Source organism: Chlamydotis macqueenii, chromosome 3 (assembly GCF_036417535.1).
Source record: "Chlamydotis macqueenii isolate bChlMac1 chromosome 3, bChlMac1.mat, whole genome shotgun sequence".
In the NCBI taxonomy this organism is placed as follows: Eukaryota; Metazoa; Chordata; class Aves; order Otidiformes; family Otididae; genus Chlamydotis; species Chlamydotis macqueenii.
Window position 1 is genome coordinate 53,693,705 of NC_141558.1, and position 25,786 is coordinate 53,719,490.

At 38.4% G+C, this 25,786-nt stretch overlaps 1 protein-coding gene across 1 annotated transcript in view; it reads right to left on the bottom strand.

The window, feature by feature from the left end:
- ROS1 (ROS proto-oncogene 1, receptor tyrosine kinase) overlaps nucleotides 1-24,868 on the bottom strand; it is a 72,895-nt gene extending 48,027 nt beyond the window's left edge. The window contains exons 1-17 of the mRNA XM_086744593.1: nucleotides 24,746-24,868; nucleotides 22,923-22,976; nucleotides 21,191-21,250; nucleotides 20,477-20,503; nucleotides 17,552-17,612; nucleotides 16,744-16,892; nucleotides 15,234-15,372; nucleotides 14,551-14,752; nucleotides 13,789-13,865; nucleotides 11,338-11,460; nucleotides 10,148-10,332; nucleotides 8,878-8,975; nucleotides 7,832-8,343; nucleotides 6,993-7,205; nucleotides 6,006-6,116; nucleotides 5,323-5,504; nucleotides 4,132-4,323 (exon numbers count right to left, since the gene is read on the bottom strand). Of these exons, the coding sequence (XP_086600719.1) occupies nucleotides 4,132-4,323; nucleotides 5,323-5,504; nucleotides 6,006-6,116; nucleotides 6,993-7,205; nucleotides 7,832-8,343; nucleotides 8,878-8,975; nucleotides 10,148-10,332; nucleotides 11,338-11,460; nucleotides 13,789-13,865; nucleotides 14,551-14,752; nucleotides 15,234-15,372; nucleotides 16,744-16,892; nucleotides 17,552-17,612; nucleotides 20,477-20,503; nucleotides 21,191-21,250; nucleotides 22,923-22,976; nucleotides 24,746-24,868 (2,508 nt within the window). The remainder of the gene's footprint in view (nucleotides 1-4,131; nucleotides 4,324-5,322; nucleotides 5,505-6,005; nucleotides 6,117-6,992; nucleotides 7,206-7,831; nucleotides 8,344-8,877; nucleotides 8,976-10,147; nucleotides 10,333-11,337; nucleotides 11,461-13,788; nucleotides 13,866-14,550; nucleotides 14,753-15,233; nucleotides 15,373-16,743; nucleotides 16,893-17,551; nucleotides 17,613-20,476; nucleotides 20,504-21,190; nucleotides 21,251-22,922; nucleotides 22,977-24,745) is intronic.
- Between the last annotated feature and the right edge of the window lie 918 nt (nucleotides 24,869-25,786).

Genomic DNA, 25,786 nt, shown 5'->3' on the forward strand with positions numbered 1-25,786 from the left:
ATTAAATAAAAGTCAGGGTGGGGAATGAACAGTCTTGCTGTTCATTACTTCAATATTTCATCTTTGTCTAAATTAGGTGCAATATTTTTTGTTTATTTTTAATAGGAGCTAATACTCAAAACAGAGCTTTCTTGCTTTTGCAGTAAATAACAGATTCAATACCATATGCAAAAATAATAGAAATCAGACATCTAATAATCTGTTCTGTGGGTAACAAAGAATTTGCTTCCACAAATTAGTCTGCTACATGTTATCAAGTTCTGTCTGTGCCGTGTCATTAGGACAGCTTACAAGTCGTTAGGGGCCTCTCTGAACACCTTTTCCAGAAGCTCTCAAACTTCACATTGAAACACTAGTGGTAGCTATTCTTTTATAAGCTTAAATTTCCATTATGGATGTAAGTGGAGCAGCCTTCTTTTTTTTTTTTAACTCTTCATTAATAAACTGTAGAAGATGATGACAGGAAAGCAAATGCCATATCACTTAGTTATCTGTTGGTCCTTATGTAATCACATTCTTGACATATTCCTGTTGACACAGTATGTCAGAAAATCAAGGTTTGAATGATTGCTCCTGTAGGTTTTCCTGTTAAAAATATCTTACAGTATGTATGTGCCTGAGTGCATATTTAACCAAGCATGTTGTATTTAATCCCATTTACCTATTCTTCCTCCTATACTCAACACCAGATTACATCTTCCTGAATCTATTTTACTTTTTTAAACATTTGGGTCTTGTTTCCTTGCCCCACTTTGTTTCTGCAGCTGTTACGGTTTCCCACAGATGTGCCCATCTTTTTTTTCTCCTAATCCCCATTAATAAAAGGCAAAGAAATATTTGTACTGTTCATGTTCAGGAGTTTTAGGCAGCAATTTAGCACCTCCCTTGTGTTATGCTTCAAAAATGGCCAAACTTTTTCCATTTCAAGAGAGGTATTAGTCTCGGACACAATACGTAGTTGTGGTAATGCAATGTAGCTGCACATCATAAGACACAACAGAAATTTAGCTACTTGAAATACCCCTTGACTAGAAATATTAAGAAGCTACGCCTAGAGGGTCCTGGCCCCTCCTGCATGCAATGCACTTTGCTGCTTCCCTAAATTACTTTTGTCCCAGGCATGTTGCATTACATTTGTAAGTGTAAACTACTTACAAAGTGTTTTGGAAATTCTGTGCCAGATCCTAAACTGGAATAAACCAGAGTAGCCCTGCCAAAATCAATCAAGCTATGCCAATATGCACCAGCTAAACTAAACAACTGATTGGAAAATAAAATAATTGTCATGAAAGTATCTAGTTCCTGCCAAAGAAATTAGACTTTCAAAGCTCTGCCTTCATATTTGTTTAGGAAATCTGTTGTCTCCATAGTAGTCTCTTCTATTCCTATCACTCAGATTTCAAGCTAAAATGAGATACAGCTATACACTGCTGAAGACCCTGTACTGACCAGCTGAACAGCAAATCTTTATTAGAAAAACAGCTAGTAAATACGAGTAAGATCCAGTTATGTAGGTAATATTTTTTAACTGTTGGATAAAAGCAATTAAGTATTATATCTATGTTTTAGTATTGAGGTAAGAGGTACAGCATTGTACAAGGAAGATAAATATTTTTACTTGTGCAAGCATATATTTGCAGCTTTATATGGGGCAATAAGGACCAGCTCAATAATCCCACCATTAAAGAATATTGTACTGCCCTTTTTTCCTGATGGGTTTATTTTGGGTTTTGTTTTAATAAACAAACACCTGTCAGCTATAACCGGTCACTTCACAATCTAGGTGTTTTTACTTGGCTTTTTTCCTGTACACATCACGGCAGGAGGGTGAGTTCAGGAAGTCAGCTGCAGTTAGGGGCAGCACAGAAGCAGGAGAGGAGATGTTTGTTTGTAGGAGGTGTGAATAAGTGGATGGTTGAAGACTGGTATCACTGACTTAGAGAAAGGTGCAGAAAAAAATTGACAGGAGCAGACAAGCAGTCTTATTGCTGCCAAGGTTCTTGAAAACCAGAACAAGAAATTTAAGGTTAGCATGAGGCAATTCGGAGAAGCAGGTAGCAAATCTAAAGAGAAGGGCAAGGAAAGAGAGGTTCAGCACTTAGAATAAACTGCAAATTGACAATTGTTTGCAGCAGATCACCCAGATGATATGCGATAAGTGTGCCATTGAGCTTGGGCAGCATATATCTTCCCATGAAGACAGTCCACACCAGCCAGCTCCCAAAGAGAGGTGTGGAAAATAGAGTGACCCTTTGCAGCACAGACATTTCTTGCTACGTGTGACAAAAGTTTTTCAGTTCCTTTGTGTTTGAGTTTACAAGTTTAGCAGGTGCCACACCAGAACCAGCTTTCCCTCTCATCCTCAAAGCTTCATGAACGTAACAGGGACCTGTGAGATGAGCTAGCCTTCCAAATGTTAATTACCTTTTGGAGACTAAGCCAGGCCTGGCTTTTTTTATAATCAGAGAAACAACAACCTCCTTTCCTTTGGGAAAGAAAATTGTAATGTTCTGGGGATTGATACAAACCTAACCAAGAGATGTAGATCTCTAAAGTTTCAAAAGGGTCTTTATCAAAGAGTATCTGTCTTCAGGTAAAATGGGAGCGCAAATTGTAACACAGATGGAATTTTTAAAAAGGCTTCTTTAGCAAGAGCTGCTTTTTAAAGAAAGCTGTTACAGCAATAATATATCTAAATTAACTTATTTTGTGGCAGTCAATCTATCCCTTACTCCAGCATTTGGGACAGAGTGTAAAATCCTACACAGGCTGTGGTTTGAAGTGGGAAGCATTCAGCTTTTCTTTGAGAGAGACTCCCTAGAGTAAAAGCAGTGCAATAGATGGGAGAGTTTCCTCAGGACACAGCCTGGGGTTCATCACAGAGTTACAGAATCATTTAGGTTGGAAAAGACCTTTAAGATCATCAAGTCCAACTGTTAACCTAGCACTGCCAAGCCCACCACCAAAATGTGTCCCTAAGTGCCACACCTACACATCTTTTAAATACCTCCAAGGATGGCAACTCAACCACTTCCCTGGGCAGCCTGTTCCAATGCTTGACAACCCTCTCTGTGAAGAATTTTTTCCTAATATCCAGTCTAAACCAACCCTGTTGTCACTTGAGGCCATTTCTGCTTGTCCTATCACTTGTTACTTGGGAGAAGAGACCAACACCCACCTCGCTACAATCTCCTTTCAGGTAGTTGTAAAGAGCAACGAGGTCTCCCCTGAGCCTCCTTTTCTCCAGACTAAACAACCCCAGTTCCCTCAGCCACTCTTCATAAGACTTGTGCTCCAGACCCTTCACCAGCTTTGTTGCCCTTCTCTGGACACGCTCCAGCACCTCAATGTCTTTCTTGCAGTGAGGGACCCAAAACCAAACACACTATTTAAAGTGTGGCCTCACCAGTGCTGAGTACTGAGTTTGCAGTCCCAATCCCACTGGCTCTCAGAGTCCTACAGTCCCTGCTATGGCAGTAAGGGCTTTTCTTGCCAGAAAATTGTGTCATCCATCACTTTTTTTCCCAGCTACATGAGGAGGGGAAGGGAGGAGAGAGGAGGAAGGAAGCAAGCAAGCACAAGCATGGCATCTGTTGCCAGCCCCATCTCTCTCCTCAGCAGAGGCAAGGGCTGTCTCTGCAGCACCACCTCTGTAGCCTGAAGGGCCACTCTGCTGTCACTAGCCTCAAAGTGGGGGGGCCCACTGTGTCTAGGCCCAAAACTGGTCCTGTCAGGACCTGTGAGGTGGGGAACATCACAGAGGAGGCAGGATGCTGTGGAGCTCCAGTTCCATATTTTGATGGGAAAGCCAGAACTGACCACTAGACTTAAGCCATTTGGAAAAGGCAGGTACCTTTCACACGTGGGAAGGAGCAGCATTGCAACTATAAGGACATCTTGGATGTCACATTTTGTTGCAATGGTCTGACTTTGGAATTACAGGCCAGTTTTTGTATAGCTATTACATGATTTAATTCTTACCTTGTTCTCAAAATGATACAACATTACAAGAAAGGCATGTTATTTTTCTAGTCATAACATGGCAATATTGACAACCATGAACACTGACTATATTCAAGAGATCGAACCACTAAAAACACACTATTAAAAAAAAAAAAAAAAATCAGTCACCTGTTTACCAGAAAACTGTAGATGCTCTTGTAACATAACATACTCCTCTCCATTCAGTCTTGTGCTCTCCACTGAATACGTTGTGGCCCAGTACAAATAGCCGTTTACTGAATCCACTACTAGATTCTTCACTAGGAACACAACATGAGCCACAACATCCATGTGGCCTCCCAGCACTGATTTTCTGTAGATCTAGGGACAAAAGAATTGCTTTTAGCATCACATCTAAATCATTAGCCATAATCAATTAAGTATATATAAGTGACTTTTCCACAGCTGTTTAGCAGTAGCTTATGCAAGCCTTAGGCTTTCAAAAACTAAACCTTTTGCATTGAAAGCCTAAACCTTTTGCGTTTGAAGTATAAGGATGAAGAATAAGGCAAAATTATTAGTTAATGTTTGCCAGAAAGTAACAAAAGGAAAAGCTAAAATATCTCTTCCCCTTGACTTTCCCGGTTTTAGCAGCCTTCTGTCTGACAGAGTTTCTCACCCACTTCATATTCACTATTCACAAGTGTAAATGAGGGTGCAAGGCAGTGTGAAATCTGGCCTCCTAACTCCAGTTTTTAAAACAGCTTCTGACTTTGCACTTACAAGAAATGAAAGGCATAATTTGACAGCACTGCATAAATTAGCACTGCAATTTTGAAGTCAGATACCTTTTAAAATAATTCACATGTCAATGTTCCTGATATGAGAGTGTACGAAGTGCAATTGTAATTATTTTTTTTATCTGCAGTGATCTGCAAAATATCACGGTACAGAGGCCAATCTTGAAAATCTCTGTGTAAATAAATCATGTCAAATTTGCTGCATATATAAGGATTAAAATAAAATCCATCTACTTTTTATCTGAGATCAACTTGGCAGCCTCCATTTTCACTATCTTCACTTATTTTTACAATGTTGAATACACCAAAACTGTTGATAGTATGTTTGATTTGCCTGTTTTGCATGTGGAGTTCAGTATCCTGCATTAGTGAACATTAGTGAACATTTCACTCCATATTTTTAATAACTCTGGAAAATCATACAAGGGAAGAAAGGCCTCCTTGTTCTACATTATAATAGCAAAGGTCCAAATATATCTCAGGTTGCAAGAAGTAAGGCATATCTTCATGAATACTGTTTTACAGTCTTTCTTATTGACTTTAGGGATTTTTTCCTTTGAAGAAGTGCGACTAAACCTACCGTATTTGCTTTGCCAGCCCAGTACAAGCATTGACCCAACCAATCAAAGGCCAACACCCTTGCATTTCTGATGTCAGATAAATAAGTATTCTCAGTGATATGCTCTCTTTTGTTCAATGACCAGGTCTGAACTTCCCCCATGGAATTAATCCAATAAAGAGTGTCATTATACCAGTCGAGGTCTTGAAGAAAAAAGGGAATATATTAAGCATTTCACAAACATGTAAATAAATAACATATTTTAAAAAATAATTAAAATTAGCCAGACACTTCAGTTTTTTTAAAATCAATACAAGTGAACAGTTAACATGAAGACAGATCATTTCTTATAGGAATACAATGTACATATATAGTACATATATAGCCCTGATTATTACAAATGTATGACATATATTGAGATGCTTGAGGCAGAACTACTTAGTTCAGAGAGTTGATTTTAGCTCTGCTGTAACTGATGATGTTATTAAGGTTTCACTAAGGATTAATTTGATCCGTGAAGTAGAAGAAAGAGGATGGACACAATGGCGTGGCTGAGTGAAGCTGCTTCACTGCACTGCACTGCATTCAAGTCTAGACTGCCGCAATGAAAGCTCTTGTCTTTCAGTCCTGTTGATGAAATTTAAGAGGAGCTAATAAATGCCGACAAGTCTGTAGCAGCAGCATATGGTTTGTCTAGTATTTACCCGAGATATTTCCTATATGAGGATAGAGGAGTTCTCCTGGCCCATAGCTATCCAACCGTTGCTTCCAGAGCCCTTCAGCCCCCACTGCCAATATATAGGGTTCTTCTTCAGCTGATAAAGAAAGAAGATTGCAGTTGTGCACACCAACAAGCAGTTGATGTATAATATTTGTATTTCAATACCAGGGGTTCTTGTTTCTGGCAAGATACAGAAGCACAGTTAAAATTGCCCCTGCCCTAAGCAATAACAAACAAAGAAGAAAGGCACGAAAATATCATAATTTGAGAAACTCAGAGGTTCAGGGCAGATTTAGGTCCAGAACAATAAGGCAATTTGGAACCATATTAGATGCCTAAACACCACTATGGTTTTGGACCTGGCCTTACCGAAGTCGAGCAAAAGTCACCCCTAATCTCAAGAGTCAGTCCAGTGCCTTAAGTTGAAAATTATTTTCCCCTCAGATATAGGTTATTATGGGTGAATTAGGTTTCAAAAAACACCCCAAAGATCTAAAAATCTCAGACATTGTGCACACATCCATTTGCCCCATTATCTAGGCTCAAACCAAGGATTTTCAGGTTTTAGTGAGCCTGCACTTTCCCATAAACTGTCATTAACCCCCAAGGCACTGCTCAAACCACTTCATACTAGAAAGCACTTTACAGAGCACAGGAAAGGAATGACACCTCTCATACCTATTCATTTGATAGTGTATCAAATAATGTGTTTAATAGTGTATTTGCATTAGAAATATATCTATAAGTAGTAATAATAAAGACATAATATATAATATCATTATAGTAGCCAGAAATCTTACTACTTTAACTAAAAGCAAATTTATTTATCCTACATTCTTTAAGATTTCTAAGAGAATCCCTTCTGTGCCCCTTATTTTGCAGTCTTTGCCCAAAGCCTGAGCCTCATCAGGCAGAAAGCTATATGCATAACTTGTTCTTCATTTCTCCTAGGTGGCAAAGCAATTCTCACCTTCTTTTAAAGTTGTGCCTCTAAATGACTCTGACCATGGCCCTTCACCAGCAGGAGACACAGCTCTGACTGACATTTCATATGCAGTGAAACTGGCCAGCTGCTTCACTGTAAACCTAGTGTCGCTAAGGTTTGAGACAATCCATTCCTCCTCAGATGGACGCTGAGATGACACTTTCACGTCATAAGTCCAGTTCTGCCAAGCAGATAGGCCTGTGAGATGCAAACAGTTATGTTATTGCAGAGTAGATTGCTGTAACAGAAGTTACACATTCTTTGAGAAAACTACATCAGAGATTCATTTGAAAAATGTCAATATCAGGGGAATTAGGAAAGGGATAAATTAAATATTTATGCTCTCTGCCTCTAGGACCAAATAAGACTAGTGGTTCAATCCCCCATGAAGAATGAAGTTGGAAGAACCAAAATTTTCCCCAGTCACATAATTTTCTGCTGTTCAAAGACATATGCGCAGAGGACAGAGACAATAGCACAGTCACTGATCAAAAGCCATTACGTCTCTGGCATGTATTTTCTGTGTGATATCAGCAGCCAACATTACTGCTACCCCTTACCATACTTAAGAAGGAGCCTTGCTTAAAATTCTTTGTAGATGACAAATGACTTACCAATATAAACTTGTATTAATTTAGCTGGACAATTTAGCTATTATACTGGCAAATCTTGGGTTAAATTTTTCAAACTGAGGTAATTCCACATATTCCAGCAGGAGCAGCTATTGAAGTCACCAAAGCCCAGCATCAGGAAAAACCAAACCAGGATGTTATTCCTTTAGAAAGAAAAGGACTAGACTTTCAGGAGGAAATAACTGAACTTACTAGTTCCAATAGTGCGTTCAGGTGGTCTCCAGCTGAGCACGGCTTGATCCGATCCAAATAGTGCCATGACAAGCCGAGGAGGAGTTGGTAAAGGAAAAGGCTGAGTTGATGACCCATAGAGAAGCAAGTTGCCAAAGCCGAAGTACTCTGGATACGCCAAATTGCAATCCACAATATACTCATTGAAGCTAGAACTCCCCACTGGAGAGATCTCCTCGTGGAAAACTGCCCAGCCATCTGTGACAGTAAATGTGTTCTCCTCATAAACAAAGCTCTCCATGTCATTAAATGGCACATGTGATCGCAGTATGTGAAACTCTGAACCATCAAGAAAACTTGACACAAAGGCCTGTTCTGTTTTGTTGAAGAAAATAAGTCTCTTAGATTGGAAGTTGATCATGAAGTCTCTCAGAGCGCTGGATTTCACTACTGGGGAAGCTGCGGAGGCAGTGCCAGGAAACAGTGGAAGGCTTGCTCTGTATATGCCATCCTCCAGGAGACAGAAAATATAGCTGGCCATGAAGCAAAATAAACCCAAATAACTACCGTGCAAGAACTCTGTAGATGAGCCACATGTATTTTAACAGCTCAGAGATGTGCCTGTCTTTACACAGATGATAGGAAAACGCTTCTGGTGCTATTAACATATATCCTGGGAGAATTAAATACATCACTTTTTACCTTCTGGGGATTTTCCTGGCATATTATTGGAGAATATTCTCCCACAATACCTCAAGTGTTAAGCATGGACATTTAAAATGCATAGAGCTTCATATTCATAAAAGCAATGAATGAAAACCAAATTTCTGCATTGGAAATATTTTATCTCCTCTGCTAACATCCTAGAGAAGAAAATGCAGAAAACAATACTGCATGGTGTCACTCTTGTTCCAATTGTTTTGTAGTTTGTTGTTCACTGCCAATTGCACTTTTTTTTGGTAAGGGAAGAGTTTGAAATGGGAACCTAGATGACTACTGAAGTGAAGAAAATTAGAGAGGAGCTTTATAGCACCTTTGACACCAAGTACTCAAAGGAGGACACTTACCCATTATAAGGATCAGCTATAACTTTCCTAGGGGACATCATATAAAGAGGAGTGATGTCTTCAGCTGCCGTGCAGTTCTCTAAATGGCAGACATGTATCTGGGGAATGGAAAGAAAAACTGGTGATGCATTCATAGGGCGCTTGCTAATAAGCAAACAAGCTGACCCAAGATTCCTTCAGGGGAACCAGACAATGAAACACCTCTCTGACAATCCTAGGTCCTTCTGGGATCCTGAGTTTTCAGTCACCCGAGTATAACACTTGCTCAGTGTGACAAGTATGAATGCATCCATGACAGCTCACCCTGAAAGAGCTGTCTGTCAGTCACCCTCCTCTTAACTTCCTACCTCTAATCTGGAAGGAAAAGCCCAGTTTCGGGGGTATAGGCAAACTATGCTTTGAAAATGATCTAGCAGGGAAGGGAAAAGAGAGAAGGAAGTGCTTTTCTGATCCTGGGAGCAACACATTGGGACTTCTCTAATCTGCAATGGCATCAGAAATCCCTATCAGTAAGTTTATCTACAGCTCATTTGTATCTTTTCCTTACTACTGCTTTTCCTGTTCCCTGTAAGCAGTGAGCAGAAAATCGGACATGGCAAGAGGCTTACAAACGGAAAGAAAAATATATCCCCCACAAACCATTTAGGGCAACTTTCTAGTCCTTTGTGCATCTGAGGATTACAAAGGTACACACAAAGTCTGACCATTAGTGTAATTGATGTTTTATGAATAGGGAATCAAGTACAAGGTTGTCATCTACATTTTTACTTCAAGTTGAAACAGTTATAATCTGAGCTGTCATCACTGATATGAAACACTTTCCCTCTTGAACACCTTTTGTCAATTACAAAGGGCATTGTAGTCACTAACTAGTTATCTGACCACCTTCCTGAGGCAGAATAGGAACTGAACAGGCTAGACAGAGAACTGAGTAACAAAAACAAGGTTGCTTATATTCAGTATGAGGTGGGTGTGAAGTCAGTTTCAAAAACTAAGCAGTTAAAACCAAAGCTTTTTATGTCCTAAGTAGAAAAATAAGACAAGGACACAGAGTTCCATATAGCCTATTTGCTTTAAATATGACCTGATAGTCAAGTCTTTCTTCTTTTTTAAATATCTGAAACATGTGAGTATTATTAAAATTAAAAATCTATTTCTATAATTATATTTTTGCATATATATCTATATATAAAGCAGATTTTCTCATGTAAAATAAATCACAGTAATCGTTCAAATGAAGTAAGAAATTAATTAAGCCCTAGAGGACTACCTTTTTATTCATGACAAAGTATATCCTCTGGTAAAGCCAGTCGACTGAGATGGATGTAATATTCCCCCAGCCAGCATAAAAGAGTGTCAGGTCAGATACATTGGACATATTTGCAGCTCCTTTCACCCAGATGGAATTCCCCTCAGAAAAATAGACAAGTTGTTGATGAACATTCACAGAAATTCCTAAAAATAGACAGATACGTGCACACAGACAGTATAAGAAATGTTCCAGTTTTTCAGTTACTTCCTCTACTTGCCTTAAAAAGAAGTATTTTTTCAATCTGCAACTCAACATCACTGGAGAAAAGTTAACTGGTTTTCTCCTCCACTCCTAGTGTTCTTCCAGATAATAAGGAAACTTTCCCATTTGCTGTGTAAGTTACATTATTATAGGCAGTTGCTCTTCAGAGAGGTAGTCAGACAAAAAGAGAATATATAATATGCAAACCAACTGACAGTGATTCCCTCTCTCCAGGGCAAACAGATGCAATTTGCATCTCCTCACAAAACACCATTCACTCCAATTCAAGTTAAACATTGTCTGTGCCACCCCTGTACTATCAAAGGATATTTAGTCAGGGACTACATCCGTTCTCTGGTGCTTTTGTGGCTCTTCAGTAGGTAAACTCAGATTTCCACACTGTCTCCAAGGACCAAATACAGCATCACTGTAGGTAAGGAACACTCCAGTGGCAAGTAATTTGGGATAACATGGTTGTCTGGTGACTTAGGCTACCAAATGCCTTGTTACAGAGCTCTGTGCCCCAGACTAGCTATCACACCAGCATACTCTTCAGTCAGTGCTTTTTGATACTTTGTGTTATTTAATTCTTAAGTCTGAACCACTCCACCTCCGCACATTCATGTTGAGAAAATACAGTCATTAATCATAGGAAAACATCTGTTTTGGTTTCATCTTACCTCCATTTAGATATCTATTATGTAAAAATCTGGCTCCAAAGTAGCTGCCTAGAAAAGGTTGTGCTAGGAAGGACAATTTGTCTCTTTCCAATGCCTGTCATTTCAAATAGGTCAAATCATGTTCTGAAAGTTCCTATTTCTCCCCATTGACTGTAAATGGAGGCTGGATACTGTCTCAGGCTAGGTGAGGTGCGTTCTGTCCTTGATGAACACAGAGGTCTAAGTTGCACTTGAGAGAAAAGGAGAGAAAACCTGATCTGCTTTTACCTGTAATATTGCGGTGTATAATACCATTTTGCAGGCACTGGGCTGCTTTGAGGAAATGTTCCATGTGTCTCTTCCTTAAAGACTGGTGTCTGGATAGGAAGAGCCATGTTGCTTTTTCCTTAACTAACAAATGGAGAAATTCAGAATTAAGATAGATGACTGCAACGCAGAGAATAATATTCCCAACTGAAATACCTCATTAATAGACATGCATATACACATGTACACACATATATACATGCACATATATATTTTTATACTAGCAATGACTGACTAAAACTCTTTGAGTGCTGAAAGTGGACAGAGGTTTATCATTACAGTGCCTTCTGGTTGCTCACCCCAGAGACTGCACCACTGAACTTCACACCATCATTTCCTGTAGCAGCCGTGAGTCCCTAGCGAGGGAAAGTCAGCTGGAGCAAATGGGACCCTATGGACTCCCAAGGAAACAAAGGTACCAAGACATCCATGTCGCTTGGAGATCCAACGGAAGTGGGATATTTAACCCCTCTGGGCCTCTTTGAAAACTCCAGTGGGACTAGAATATTATCCCACAGAGCTGGGGAAGAGCAAATAAGTATGTTTATTTCACGTGCTTCATCGTGCTGACCAGTGATTTTTTCAAGGAACAAGTAGTAGAGATAAAGATGATAATGGGATGATATTATCTTCTTCAGAGTTGATAAATTTAAAATACGAGGTTTTTTTAATAAAGTCACAGATTTTAAAGTCAAGAAGGAAAAGTTTGGTCACATAAGCTGACTTTGTGCTTATACAGGCCCAAGTAACTTACATCAAAGCCTCTGCAGCAAATCCATACCTCTGTCTCGGCTACACATTGCTCTGGGAAAGATAGCTAGTCTTGCTTCTGAATATCAGATCCCTGAAAATCTTGCATATCCACTACTAAATTGATTCACAAGGTAGTTACCTTCATTTTAGAAAGTGGTGCATTATTTTGAGTTTGAATTTCGCTAATTTCAGTTTCAAAACAATCCTTCCCTTCCCCCCCCCCCAGTTTAAACAGCTGTCTGCTATCAAATATAATTTCCTCATATGGGTGTCATGAGAACGTGATAAAATGCCATTTAATTCTTTCCCAAATAATCTGCAAAGATTGAGCTGCATGCGTTTCTCATGATACACACACCGCAAGTCACTTCATTAATGATCTCTCCAGAGCAGAGTAGAAGAGGCCAGTATCACCTCCGTATCTCTTTTCCAGGGACATTTATTGCAATCTAGCCCAGAGATCAGATTCTTTCCCTGACTCTTCTCAGGGCTCAGATCTACACAGCTCAGTACCTGATGCAGTAACACCATTGCTGAACGTCATACATGAGGAAGGGTTACTACTGTTCATGTTAGCGCAGAAATAAAGCTCATGCCAGTGCAATGCATGGGAATCAACTGACCTTTTACACGGTGGCTAGTAAGGGGAGGTGGAATAGTTCCCCACCACCAGAAGGTGTTTTTTTGTGAGGTTAGAGTTGTTTGTTTGTTTTCTACCTTAAATTGATTGATTGGTAATTGGCTTGACTTAATGAACACAGTCAGGTGTACCAGCCTGGACATTTCATAAATGGCACAAAAGTTTATGGCTCACAGTCAGCCAACCCTAGAGCAAACCTCTGTAGAGTCTCCAGATAAGCATATATTAGCTCATATGTGAGCTACCACTACAAAAAAAAAAAAATTCATACTTTAAAGCATTGGAGAAGCTATAAGCTCAGTTACTCCAACCAATATCAGAAGACCAATATTCAGAGACAGACTTAAAGTGTTTGCTACAGCTGAAGTTTCCAGACGTTTGACAACAGGACATCTTCAGGAGGAGGGGAGCATCTTCTGTTTTCTTTTCCAAAGATACATTTTAGTAACATTTATTTCATTCTCATTTATGCTCTATCTCAACATGTACCTTTCTCTGGCAATTAATTAATATTTCTGCAATTCTTTGAATGATATTTGTTGTGTATCATTACTTTCATTATTAATTAGTTAATATAGTAGTAAAATGGACATAATTTCACATATTTGGCATGACACTGAGGATGTTTTGAAAAAAGTGTTTCATATTAAGCATTTAATATTATTAGAAGAAATACATTTGTTTTTTAGCTGTTAAAATCTCATCTAGAAAATGGTCTTATGTCCTCTCAGTCACTGCCTTGGACCACTGAGGTGTTTTTCATCTATGATACAATTCAGGCCAACTTTGTTTGTGCCTACCAGCATCTCAGCTTATTACCATGCTGTGTAGCCCAATAATATCTACAGCTGAAGAACAGGACTCTCTCTGATATGCTATTGACTCCTCAGTGTACAACTCCTTGTGATGCACTGTTTACAGTCTAAATATTATTCTCTTCTGTCAGGTACACGGCAGCCCAGAGAATGTGACTTTGTCCCCAGGAGCAAACAGTGATAAGGACCCTACTACTTTTGTACCTTTGGACTCTGGGGTTGTGATGTTGGCTTCGGCAGGGGGTCCAGCACCAAACTCATTAACTGCCACGATACTGAACCTATAGTAAACCAAAGAGACAGGTTTTGGTTTGCAGGTTCCTTTTGAAAGATTGCTTGAGAAACATTTTATCAAGTAGGGCAGCTGCTACAGAAGTGCTTGACTTTTGGAAATTTCCCATTTAACTATAATGCTCTGAGAAATTTATAATAAAAATAAAACCAACCACAATCTGGATTCCCCAAAGGTGGGACAGCAACTGATTCCTCTAAATTAAAATTCAAGATAGTGTTTCAAACTCAGAAGAGCAACTCAATGTCATTTCAAAGGCAGATCTGTATTTACCAGTGCAAGAAGAATGCAGGTCTTTGTCTTTAATAAAAATAAAGGAATTTTTCCAGCTGTTTAAAGGACTGGAGAGGACTGCTCTGTCGTTCTCTGAATATAATGAAAATATGCCACACAAACTTAAAAAAATGAAAAGCAGCAGCTAAGAAAATGCAGCCTGTTGGCCCTATATCAAATTGCTTTTCCTTCCTTCCCATCTGACTTCCTTGTAAGCAGGCAACTCATCTGGAACAACTCCATTATCTCAAGAAAGGTACCCTTGCTTTTGGCAAAAACAAGATAAACAGCATAGTAAACAGCATAATTGTGCATAAGTGGTATTTAGGCATACCCTGTACTATCTGGGCAAGAGGTGCTACAGCACTCTTGGCTCTGTTGATTTTCTTTTCTTTCCGTACCTGTAAGTGTTGTTTGGGAAGGTGGAGTAGAACTGAAAGCTATGCCCTGTTGAGGCTCTCAACAGTTTGTGATTCTCACTGGTCAGGAGCAAGTTATATCCAACAATCAATCCATTGGGAAAAAGTGGTGGAGACCAGCTAACTTCAACAGTGTTTGGACTTGAACTCTGAATATCTTTAATGACAGGAGCTGTTATGGGAGCTGCAAGACACAGAAATAAGTGACTTTGAGATGGCACTTAAGACATTTATTTTTTTTTTTAGGTACATTTTTAGGTTTCATGCCTGTTCATTCATTTGTACTAATAAATATGATTAGAGACAGCATAAAATTTCAGCAATGGTTAACTTTTTTTAGTGTCCAGGAAAATGTGTGTGCATTTCAGTCAAAAAGTTAATATGCATAATCATGCACAAAAGTATCCAATGTGCCCTCACAATTTTGACCATGTACTTTTCTGTGCATGCTTTTAAAACTAAAAGCAGGAAGCAGCCCTAAATCTTCTAGTTCAAACAAAAAGAGCTCATAGTATTTTAGTTTGGTCTTCTGCAGCTACCCAGTAGACAAAACACAAATCATTCTGAAGATTAAGCATCAATGTTTTCTATAAAAGAACTAACAAGGAAACGTAAATGTTTCTGATATGGTCCTGAAAAATGCAATTAATAGTGTGGTTCAATACCTCCAAAAGCATGCGTCCGGTAACAGGGACTCGACGGAGAATGGAGCTGCAGCTGAGATGTAATGATCCAAACTACTCGAAACACATACTCTGTGAAGGCTTGAAGGTTTTTGACTGTATATGAATTTTCAGACACCACCTAGATCAATACACAGACACAATTATTTTTTTTCTTCCTCTGTCTGCAGTTAGTATGCAGGGTGTTCCCAGGGCCAAAGCGGTCTCATACAATGATATACATATTTCAGAATACTAAAGTGCAGCATCCTAAGTTTAAATAAAAAGAAATTCTGTGAGTTATTTTCACCACAGACTTTGATTTTCCATTCTTTCAGAACTTTTTCTTTTCTCTTCAGAACACACTAGCAAATCTAAGTAATGATAGGATGCATGGAGGGATAGATGCAATATAATAATAAATTTGAATAATAAGGTAAAAAAAAACCTAAATGGGCAATGTATTTTAAATTGTTGATATGTATACTACAGGTTTAAGATGCAAAGGTGTCTAGTTACCCTAATATATTTATGGTCTGAAGTAATTTTTCTCCATTATTTCACCAATGATTAATTCAGAAGAACTTCCTGCTTAGCAAATTATCTTTACCTTTGATTTTTGGCACCAATTAACATCCTCTGCAAATTGGTCCAATAGAGATGATAAGCATACAGTTGACGCAAAAGGACATAATATGAGAACAACCATACTGAGTCAGAACAAAGGTCTATCTAGCCAAGTATTGTGTCTTTGACAAGAAGCAAAAAATATCTCTAGGGAAAGGCATAAAAAAAAGAAAGCCTACATTAATATTTCTCTCTAATACTCTCAGTCTTGGCATTTTATAAGCATGACTCAACATGAAACAATGGCAATGTTTGCACTTAGTAAAACCCAATTTTTTCTTCCATTCATTTGTCCAGTCACTTTTTGAACCCCATTTAGTAATTTTAGTAATTTTAATATTTAGTACTTTAAATTTAGTAATTTAACATCCACATGTGCCATGAACCAGATGAATATTTTAACTACACATTCTGCAAGAAAGTACCTTCATTTGCTGGTTTTGAACCTGCTAGTTTCCATCAAGGTCCCTAGTTCCTGTATTGGAGAAAATGAGTAATAGTTGTCCACTTCTCAGCTTCTCCATGCTACTCACGATTTTGTAAACCTCTTTCATGCACATAACATATTATCCAATGTCTTTCTAAAGTGAAGTGAAAAGCACAGATGACAAACACAACCAGTGCCCTGCAAGTACCCTAAGAATCCCAAAATATTTTACCAATCTTAGCCAATTCCTAGAAAAATATAAAGGAATAACTTAATTCAGCAGTAAATTACAGCTGTTTCAAAATCTAATCATTACTTTCTTTCCTCATGGGGTTTTTGATGTGATTGCACTCTATTAATAAATAATAATTTTTTTTTTCTCCAATGAAACAGGACTGGATTATAAATAAAACCAAGAACCTATTTCCTTGCAAAGTAAAAGGAAGCGTCCTTCTTTACCTCTGTGTATCTCCAGTCTCCAGGGAACTGCTTGAACTTCCACTGGATAATATATTTCACCCCAGAGATGTTAGCTGGCTTCCACCCTAATGTGACATTGTGGCTTCCAATGGTAGATGCAAATGGTGCTCCAGGCTTGTTCAAGTAGTCTGAGGGGAAAATACAACACAGCGGTATGAAAAAAAAACCTTTCATGGCAATTTCTGGGCCTTAAGGGTAAAAGCTTATTACCCCACACATCTGAAAGCTGTGAAGCCAATAAAAACACAGCAAAGAATATGTTGAAAATGTTGCTGAATAATAATAAGTAAGCCTGAACAGGGCCAAGCTTAATGTGAACAAATGTGACAATAAACCTGCATTTGGGTAAATGCAGTTTTAATTACCAGTACTTGGTAAAATTTTGCTGAATAGAAACCTAGAGAAGGTATGGGAGACTTCTGGAGAGATTTGCAAGGAGCCTATTTCAATAACACTGTATTGGCCCGTTTATTCCCATGTAAGTTGCAGGAGGTTTTGGCAATGATTTCAAGTTAGCAGACAAGTCTTGACAAAGTATAACCTTAAACAGTTGAGACTGGATTTTAAAAGTCTCATGTCCACGAAAGTGAAGGAAAAAAGTTTTACTATAAGATTGAGTTAACTTCATTGTATTTGTTAAAAGAAAAAAAAAAAGAGGAGTGGTAATTTTCTCATTAATAAAAACACTCAGACATTCCTATTTTTTTCAAATAAATCTACAACACTATAATCTTAAAACTGAATTTACCAGACTGTGAATCAGACACAGAACTCTATTCAGACTTACTCTGTGCTTCAACTCCATATGCGTCCTCTGCACGGCTACAGCCAAACTTACAGGAAACTGTCTGTGTAGGGTACAGAACTCACTGGTTAGTTTTGTGTAAAGGCAAACTTCCTCCTAGAACTGTGTAGACACATTTTAAACACATACAAATCCTGCGGACATTTTGAATAACATACAAACCTTGTGGAAATCATGACATTCATTCTAAAAAATAGCAGTACACAAACTCACTCCAAAGAGCTTCCTGAGAGCCTTTCCATCAGTTCACTGGGCACTGAATTAGGGTTTTTCCTCCTTACACACTGTCCCTTTGTGGAAAGTATATATGTATGGGGCTACATTAAAGTTGGAAATAGACTTCAATGACAACCGTGGAGTCAGGAAATAATGTCTTTAACTTGTTGATGATACATGCCACATGTTGGGTTTCACCCTTTCCCTGCTTCATGCCTTTCCTATGAATGAGTCCCATTCTTACAAATGTACTTCCAGTCAATTTTCAAAATAGTTGAAATTAGTAATTTGTCCAAGCAGCCATGCCTAATTCACACTTCCTTGTTAGTAGTTACTCCTCCTGGTACAGTTGTGCCTACAAGCCGCAAACATAACAAATAACCCAGGACAGTGAGTTCTCCACACTCGCTTCCTAAGAACAGAAAACTCCTAAGAGTTTTCAGTTTAGGTAGGGAATATAAATATACTGTTACCCTGCTTTATAGTTAGAGAACTTAAGAAGAGGTAGTAATATTTTACAGGTAGATCTCTGTAGCATAAAAATTACACATAAAACTGCATCTCTTGAAAAGCCAAAACTTTTGAGAAGTGGTGGTTTGAGCTTTTCTAGACAGGCATTTTATTTGGGCTCATTTTATTCCGCAAGTTCATTGAGCCTATAAAATCTTGATGTTTGCTTCACACAGCAGCCACCTTTCAAGTTATAATTAACCTTTACATCATTCAGAAGCAATTCATTATGTTAAGTGAGCAAATTTTTTTAATTGCTCTTCCTGTCATTCTAGGACATACACTTCCGGCACCTTACGGGAACTGATAAGGCATGGTATTTCAGACAACACAGTCGCAGCTGAGAAGAATTTAAAAACTTGCTTAGCAGTATGTACCGATATACATTATCTCACATCTAGGCATTCAGTGCCAAGTGCAGGCACTTAAAAATTTTTTTCCAGTGTTTTCATATTCTGAGAAATAAAATGCTTCCGGATGGATTATAATGACTGTTAGCAGACAAAGATCCGGGTATTAACAGACATCAGTTATCAACTGTACACGGGAGCTTTCATTTACAACCAAGTTTTGTTTAGTTTGTAGGGGATAGTGTCCCTAGATTACATGCTGATTCATAGTGCTTTCTGCTTCATTTAACACAGACATTTCTGAACATTTGTTTTTTGTCATGTTTTTCTTTCTTCTTGTGATCTTTGTCTGAACCATAAATCCAATTTTTACTTGAGGTAAGAGGATTACTAAAGCTCCTAGCCTTAGGAATTTTGAGGGAAATTTGCCATCTGCTCTGCCTGAAACCAGGAAATCCTCATGTATTCTCCATCGATCAGAACTGCCCCAGTATGAGCCAGATTCTTCTGCCCTTTTTCATGAATTTTCCTACAAAATTCAGTGGCTAGATGAGAGGTAACAGAAAATTCTGTTTCTAGATGAGAGGTAATATCCAACAGGAGTATTAATACCAGATTTCAGTCCCCAAGTGCAGTGACAGGACAGAGCTCAGCTAACATCAAAGGAAAAGTCCTGCTCTTGCTCCCCCTCCTTTCCCTTGCAGACTGCTATGACCTGATCCTCTGACCTGGTGCTCGCCTAACCATGTGGGGAGTCAAATCAGCCAGCTGATCCAGTGGAAAAATAATCCTGCAAAAGCCCTGGCAGAGTTAGTGAATTTGATTGACATACTGCATGGCTGACAAAAAAAAAAAAAAAAAAAAATCACCCTGCACTAATTCTGTGTTTCTACAATAGTTGGTTACTTTTTGGTCTGTTCCCACGCTCAAAAACCATCATTTAGCATATTTGTAAACCTTCATCATGGTCACAATTCCCCAGGTTTGAAAAAACATTTAAAAAGTAAATTATTTCCATCAAATTTCCAGCTTGCCAATGAGTTTGTGCTCTACTCGAGATTCCCTCCAACTCCTCCATCACCTGCTTGAAGTGTGTTGCTCCCATTTAGGTACAACCTCCATACTGAGGCCTCAACAATCTCTAACGCAATCCTGCAATTGTCTCATCCCCATCCCATCCTACACTCTGTGTTCATGCTAAAAGGGCCCCAGAAAGGCATAATCTTTTTATCTTTTTAGGAGCAGTTTGTTGCCTCATACTTTTTATTAATAACACCAGTCCATCTGCAGCGCAGACCAGGCACTCCCCATTTGAGGTCTCTTTCTGAAGGGGAACATGCTGCCCCTTACTGAATTGCAGTTTACTTCATTTGGACACTCTACCCAGTCAAGAGTGTGTTTTGTCTTCTAGTTCCTGCTCCTTGTTTCAACTTCTCCCCAAGCTGGTGTTATACCAGCCTTAATAAGCATTCTCTCTGGTTCATCTTTGATGGCATTAATGAAACTCTAGGTAGAACAAGACTCCTGTGAGAGCCTAGAACATAGTTTAAATAGGTCTATACTGAGTTCTATGCTGGTGTGATTAGTCTGCTTTCTTTAAAGCAATATTCTTAGCTACACAGCAGTTTTCAATGCAAACAAGTCCTTAGCCACCGTGCTGGAAAGCAAGGATTCAGGTACCAAACTCATTCTTCAGCTTTAGGGAGCACAAAACAATTAGACCTGAATTGATAAAGTTTGCGTATCTACATTGTATTTCTTAGCACTATATGGACATAGTAACCACTGTAATGGTAACTTTTTTGTATTGGTCTGATAGCATTCAACTTACCTCACATGCTCTGGTGTATGTCTTGTTCTGCCAAAAAGCAAATTGATAATATATGGGATTAACATAAATATAAACACAAAGAATTTCAAACAGATAATATAAATTAATTAGAAGTTTCTTACAGTAAAATTACACTGCAAAACCTTATCACCAGCAAATAATTAAAGAAGGAAAACCCACACTTGAAAAACCAGAAAGTCAACATCAAAATGATGTCATGGATGAATGAGCTTCAGGTGTTCAAGAGGTCCAGAAAAAAGAGCAGTTTAAAAACTATCATGGCAGTTGTCCCAGACCAATGCTAATTCTTATCCAGCTGGTTTAGTTAAAGCAAGAATTCAATCTAGTAAAGGCTGCGTGCTTCATTTACATCTGCATATAACTCCGAGACGGGCCCCAACAGGGTAAAATCCTGAAAAGCACCGATTCTTTCTCAGTGTCTGAAAATCAGGGTGAGTGGTTCAGCTTAATGCACTGTGAAATGCCCCACATTTTGACAAACACAATGAAAACTTTTGATATTACAGGTGACTCCCATAGTAAGAATTATTGGTTTCCCAAAAATGTATATACAAATGTACTGAGAGAAAATACGGACATTACATCCATTCACAGAAAGACTACTCTGGTAATGTTTTCCACATCTGCCACCGGATAAGGTACTTGATGGACTGGAGACAAGTGCTACAGAACCAAGGCTAAGGCAATACTCACACATTTCAGTGGACAATTGATTTGCACTGTTGCGTTCCAAAACTGACATCCCTGTGTGCACTGCAAAGACAGACAATGGCTTTTAAAAGAACTTTGAAATCACATTTTTAAAAATAAGGCATACTCCAGTGCTAAGAGTGAGTACAATAGTTCAATTTCCAGCTGCAGTAAAATATTCTGCATGATCAACTCATTTAGTTCCTTCATGCCCTGGTTCCTCACCGATAAGATAGGCAACTACAGCACTTTGTAACAAAAATACTAAATATACCAAAGATGATAGGTACTCAAATACTACAGTAATAAGGTTGTGTTGCATAGTGCCCTTCTCAATGTAAGATCAAATACAGAGCAGAAGGAAAAATAAATCATTCTTAGAGGTTGTTTTGTGCAAAGCAGTAGATGTTCAAATACATGTCGAGCTCTGCTAAAGACTTTTACATCCTTGCATGTACTGAGAGCACTAAAAGGACTTCAGGGCACCAGAGTAGACTACGACCAGCAGCTGAGGACAGACCTCAGCTTTACACAGGCCTTCGGAAAGAGCTGCTCCAGGGGCAGAAGGAGCCCTGGCTAAGGCAGTTCATGTTCCATCCTGCTCTGGGAATGAGTCAGCCAGCCATGATGTGTGTGGTCAGTACTCCCCCTCTCCCAGCTTTACTTTGCCATTTGTTCTCTGGGGATGTAACAGATATGCAGTACACAGCACAACCAAGCACAGTAGAAAGCCATTCAACACAAGCTCCCCGCTCTCCAACAGGCAAGGAATCAGAATTAAAACCATGAGTTTTCAAAAATAAATATTATGTATTTGGTATTGGATCTCACTTGTCTGTTCTGTCCCATCCACTTCTTAATGGTCACATACAATTTTCTTTTTAAAAGGAAGCTGGAAGGGAACAGCTTTGAAAGCAGGAGACTGACATCAAACACTGCAAAGCCTCATGAAAAAAATAGTAATACTTGATAACACTAAGCAAAGATACACAGTAAACTAAATAAGCGAGGCAACCTTGCTATCTATTGTCATGACAACACAGCCTTTTATGGTCCCGACATCATAAATGACCCAGCCTTGCTAGATAGCAGGTGCGGAGAGGCTGCTTTCCACGGGTCTCTGTGGAAAATATTGATGACTGAATTCTCCACCACTCTTCAAAGAATATGTATAACTGCCAGCTTGAATTGCATTTGAAATCTAATCTAGGAGAACATCAGCTAAAGTCCTCACAGGAATGCTGCTTTGGAAAGCTCAAGTTAAGCTAAAGTGGCCCCCACGATAGACACAACTATTTGAAGTCCTACAGAAGTCTAAATTATCAGAAATCGACATTTTAAGTTTTCTCCCATCAAATCACTGTGAAAAAATATAAACTACTTAACTGTGCAAAGCTAGCTGAATAAAACTGTCTTAATGATTCACATTTTGGAGGCAACACTAGTTTTGACTCATTTTCTCAAAAAATGAGTGGTTATGAACTTTGTAGATCACAAATGTGAACAAGACTCACATCAGAGATCCACACCCTTTACACATTTTCTTTAAACAAAAAAAAAGGTAGTTCTGTCTTTAATAATTTAAGCCAGATCTAAGCACATAATCTACTGACTTGCCAGACAGGCAACTGTGCAAATTTATGTGAAATCTTTCACAATATGATCATTGTACCCATTTTATTCAAATAGCAGTAACATAAAGTGTCAGTAATTAACAAAGTAAACCATTACTCACTGCTCCAGTGATATCACTAACATTGCAAAGGTTAGTAATTCCAAGTTCTCCTTCCTATAAGAGAAATATATACATTTTTACAAAGAATCAAAATGTTTCCCCAAAATGGAGATTAAAATATACTAAAGCACCAGTTTCTTGTAAAACAAATTTTATTTTACTAATGTTGCTAATTTGAATAAATTTATTGTTGGCACACCAGTAGCTCCTCACTTGGGACTAATTTCAGAGTACCATCAAAGACATTGACAGAATCAACTAGTGTTAATTAAATTATCTCAAATAGGAATTTGGCTTTCATCTCCTGATTCTGGTTCACTGAGTGACTAACAAATGCTTCATAAATACGTTGGGCATAAATGGCAAAGCCAAGTGGCTTTGACCTCTTGGGAGCAGAAAGACCTTCCTTCAAGCTAAATGCCTTTTGTCTGCCCTCTTTTTGAAGGGGTTTTACACAGCCATTTGGTGACTGCCCTTCCTCTCCTACCAAAAGTGCTCTTGATCTAAGGTGCCTATTTTTCCACATCATTCAAAGTGTGCAGAACCAGTCACTGCCTGTGAAGTGCAAATGATTTGAGGATGTGCCTAACAGCTTTGGAGAAGCTGACTGTTAGGTCTCAAGTTTTGTCCTGCAAACAGGTAAGAGCACTCTTAATATAACAACTCTCAGGAAGGAGTTTTCAGCACACTGGGCATGCCGTGACAATAGTGAGAATCAAAGGTGCCACAAAGCAAATATGAACACAAGTAGACTGGAGGCAAAAAATAAGATTTACAGCTCTCAGACTTCAAGATTGTATTTTTCTTGTCTGAATCCCTTACACAATATGTTCACTGAACATGAATGTGACTTTCCTGTCTTTCAGAGCTGAGTGGAAGAGCAACTTATTTCTTATTCTGAATTAATTTAAGCTTAAATCAAAGTATTCCTATTAAAGTTTTCATTGCATGATAGGCTTCCATCAGGGAAGGCAATTAACTCTTTCACTGGTGTAAGAATTAACAAAAGTTTTAAAGGAACGGTCAGATAAATGTATGAAATAAAATGGAGCAAGTCCTCTGCAGTAGGTTTCCACAGCTAGTTAGCCCCAAGGCACAAAAGGTCCTTTTACAGAGCAAAGGTACATGATCTTCTAAACAACATCAACGTTTCAGGCAGATAGAAACAAGGAGGTAACTTCTGAATGCCTCACACAGAATCACTCTTTGGATCTGAGAGGTTTTGCTTATCTTTGTTGTGCATCTGTAGAAGGAGAAATAATAAATTCCGCTTGACTTCTCAAAGGAACACTAAGAAAGCATAAGATTAAAGATCCAACCACTTACATTAATACTTAAATAAATATTCACAATTAAATCATAGGTGACTTAAAAAAGAAGCTGAAACTAGTTCAGGATAATTGTGTAAGGTACAGATTCCCAGCCAAGTTCTTGTGAATCTACAGTTTTCCTAGGTTTACATAAGAAAAATCATAGATTAGACAGAAACTGATATGGAAAGTGAATAAACTGAAAGAATGAAGGTTTCTCTCCTTCACCCTCACCCCTCTAAAGATCCCTCCAGGGTCTTTAGAGTTTATAGTAATTTCAGGAGCTGTTGGAACAGAAGTATATAAAGAAGGTATAAAATGAAAATTCATGCTATCTGGTTAATGGAATCTCTTCCTTACCACGTTCCACAAATTCAAATGTTAAACATTAGTTCTCAAACTCTGCTTTTACTTTAAAACAATTTTGACAAAACTGATGCATAATAGAAAATTCTTACAGTGCTAACAACCATCTATGTACCAAAAGATTAAGTGTATTTTTTCAAAACTTACCAGGTCACTTGTACATAAGTTCTGACAATTTTTTGAGAAAGTACAATATGCTGCAGAAATCCATACACAGTAAAAAGTACTAAGTCTGTTTAGCAGGAGATCCCGCAGGCAAATGTTCCTCATAACTTAAACTATTTCATCTGGTAGTCTGATTCTTTCCTTGACTTGGCCATACGAACTCCTTTTAGTCTAGATGACAGAGACGCAACTGTGAAATTTCTGCATTTCAGTTTATTAAATATTTTTTAAATCCTTGTTTACATTCCGTTCCTTCAACAACTTCTCAACTTCCTGGAGCACTTGTCTTGAAATTGCACAACATCTATTTTATAGTTTCTTATTAAACCACTGAAACAAACGAGTTGACCAATGAAAGTCAGCGTATCTCCTTACATAAATAATACTAACGTAGAGAGGAAACTAAGTGTAATGCTTTTAATCAGGTGCTCCAAGCAACACGGAAACAGGGAAAGTGAGAGAGAAAACTGGCCTAATCTTCATTTCTACTATGATTAAACTATTTCTAAATATTTTCAAGTAGATATAACTAAGAAAATTTGTTTGTGATGATGAATAACCTTGTTAGAACACTACAGCTCATATCAATCTGTACAAAAAATGTTAATTAATTCTCTATTTTAATGACTGCTTCCAGACATTCAACTTCCACACCAAAATACTCTTAAAACAGACCCCTATCTGTCTTCTGATGCAACTTAGAAACAAACTAATGAGATTCACTCTGCTAGCAAGTCTCTAAGTGAGTGGGCAAGTAAGTTTGTGCCCATATCGTGGAAGAAAATTGAAGCTGATGGGTAAATTGTGTATCCGATTTTAAAAGACATGAAGAGTCCTACGTAAAGTTGAAGACACACATTAAAGAGGTCAGTGAGAACCCAAGCTCAGGATACATCTAACTCCCGGTCTGTGGCACATCTCTGTTGTGCCACACAGCTATCCACAGAGTCATTCTGTGAAGTGCAATAGGAAATTCACACAGCTTACAAGTATATATACATATACAAACAAATGTTATGTCAT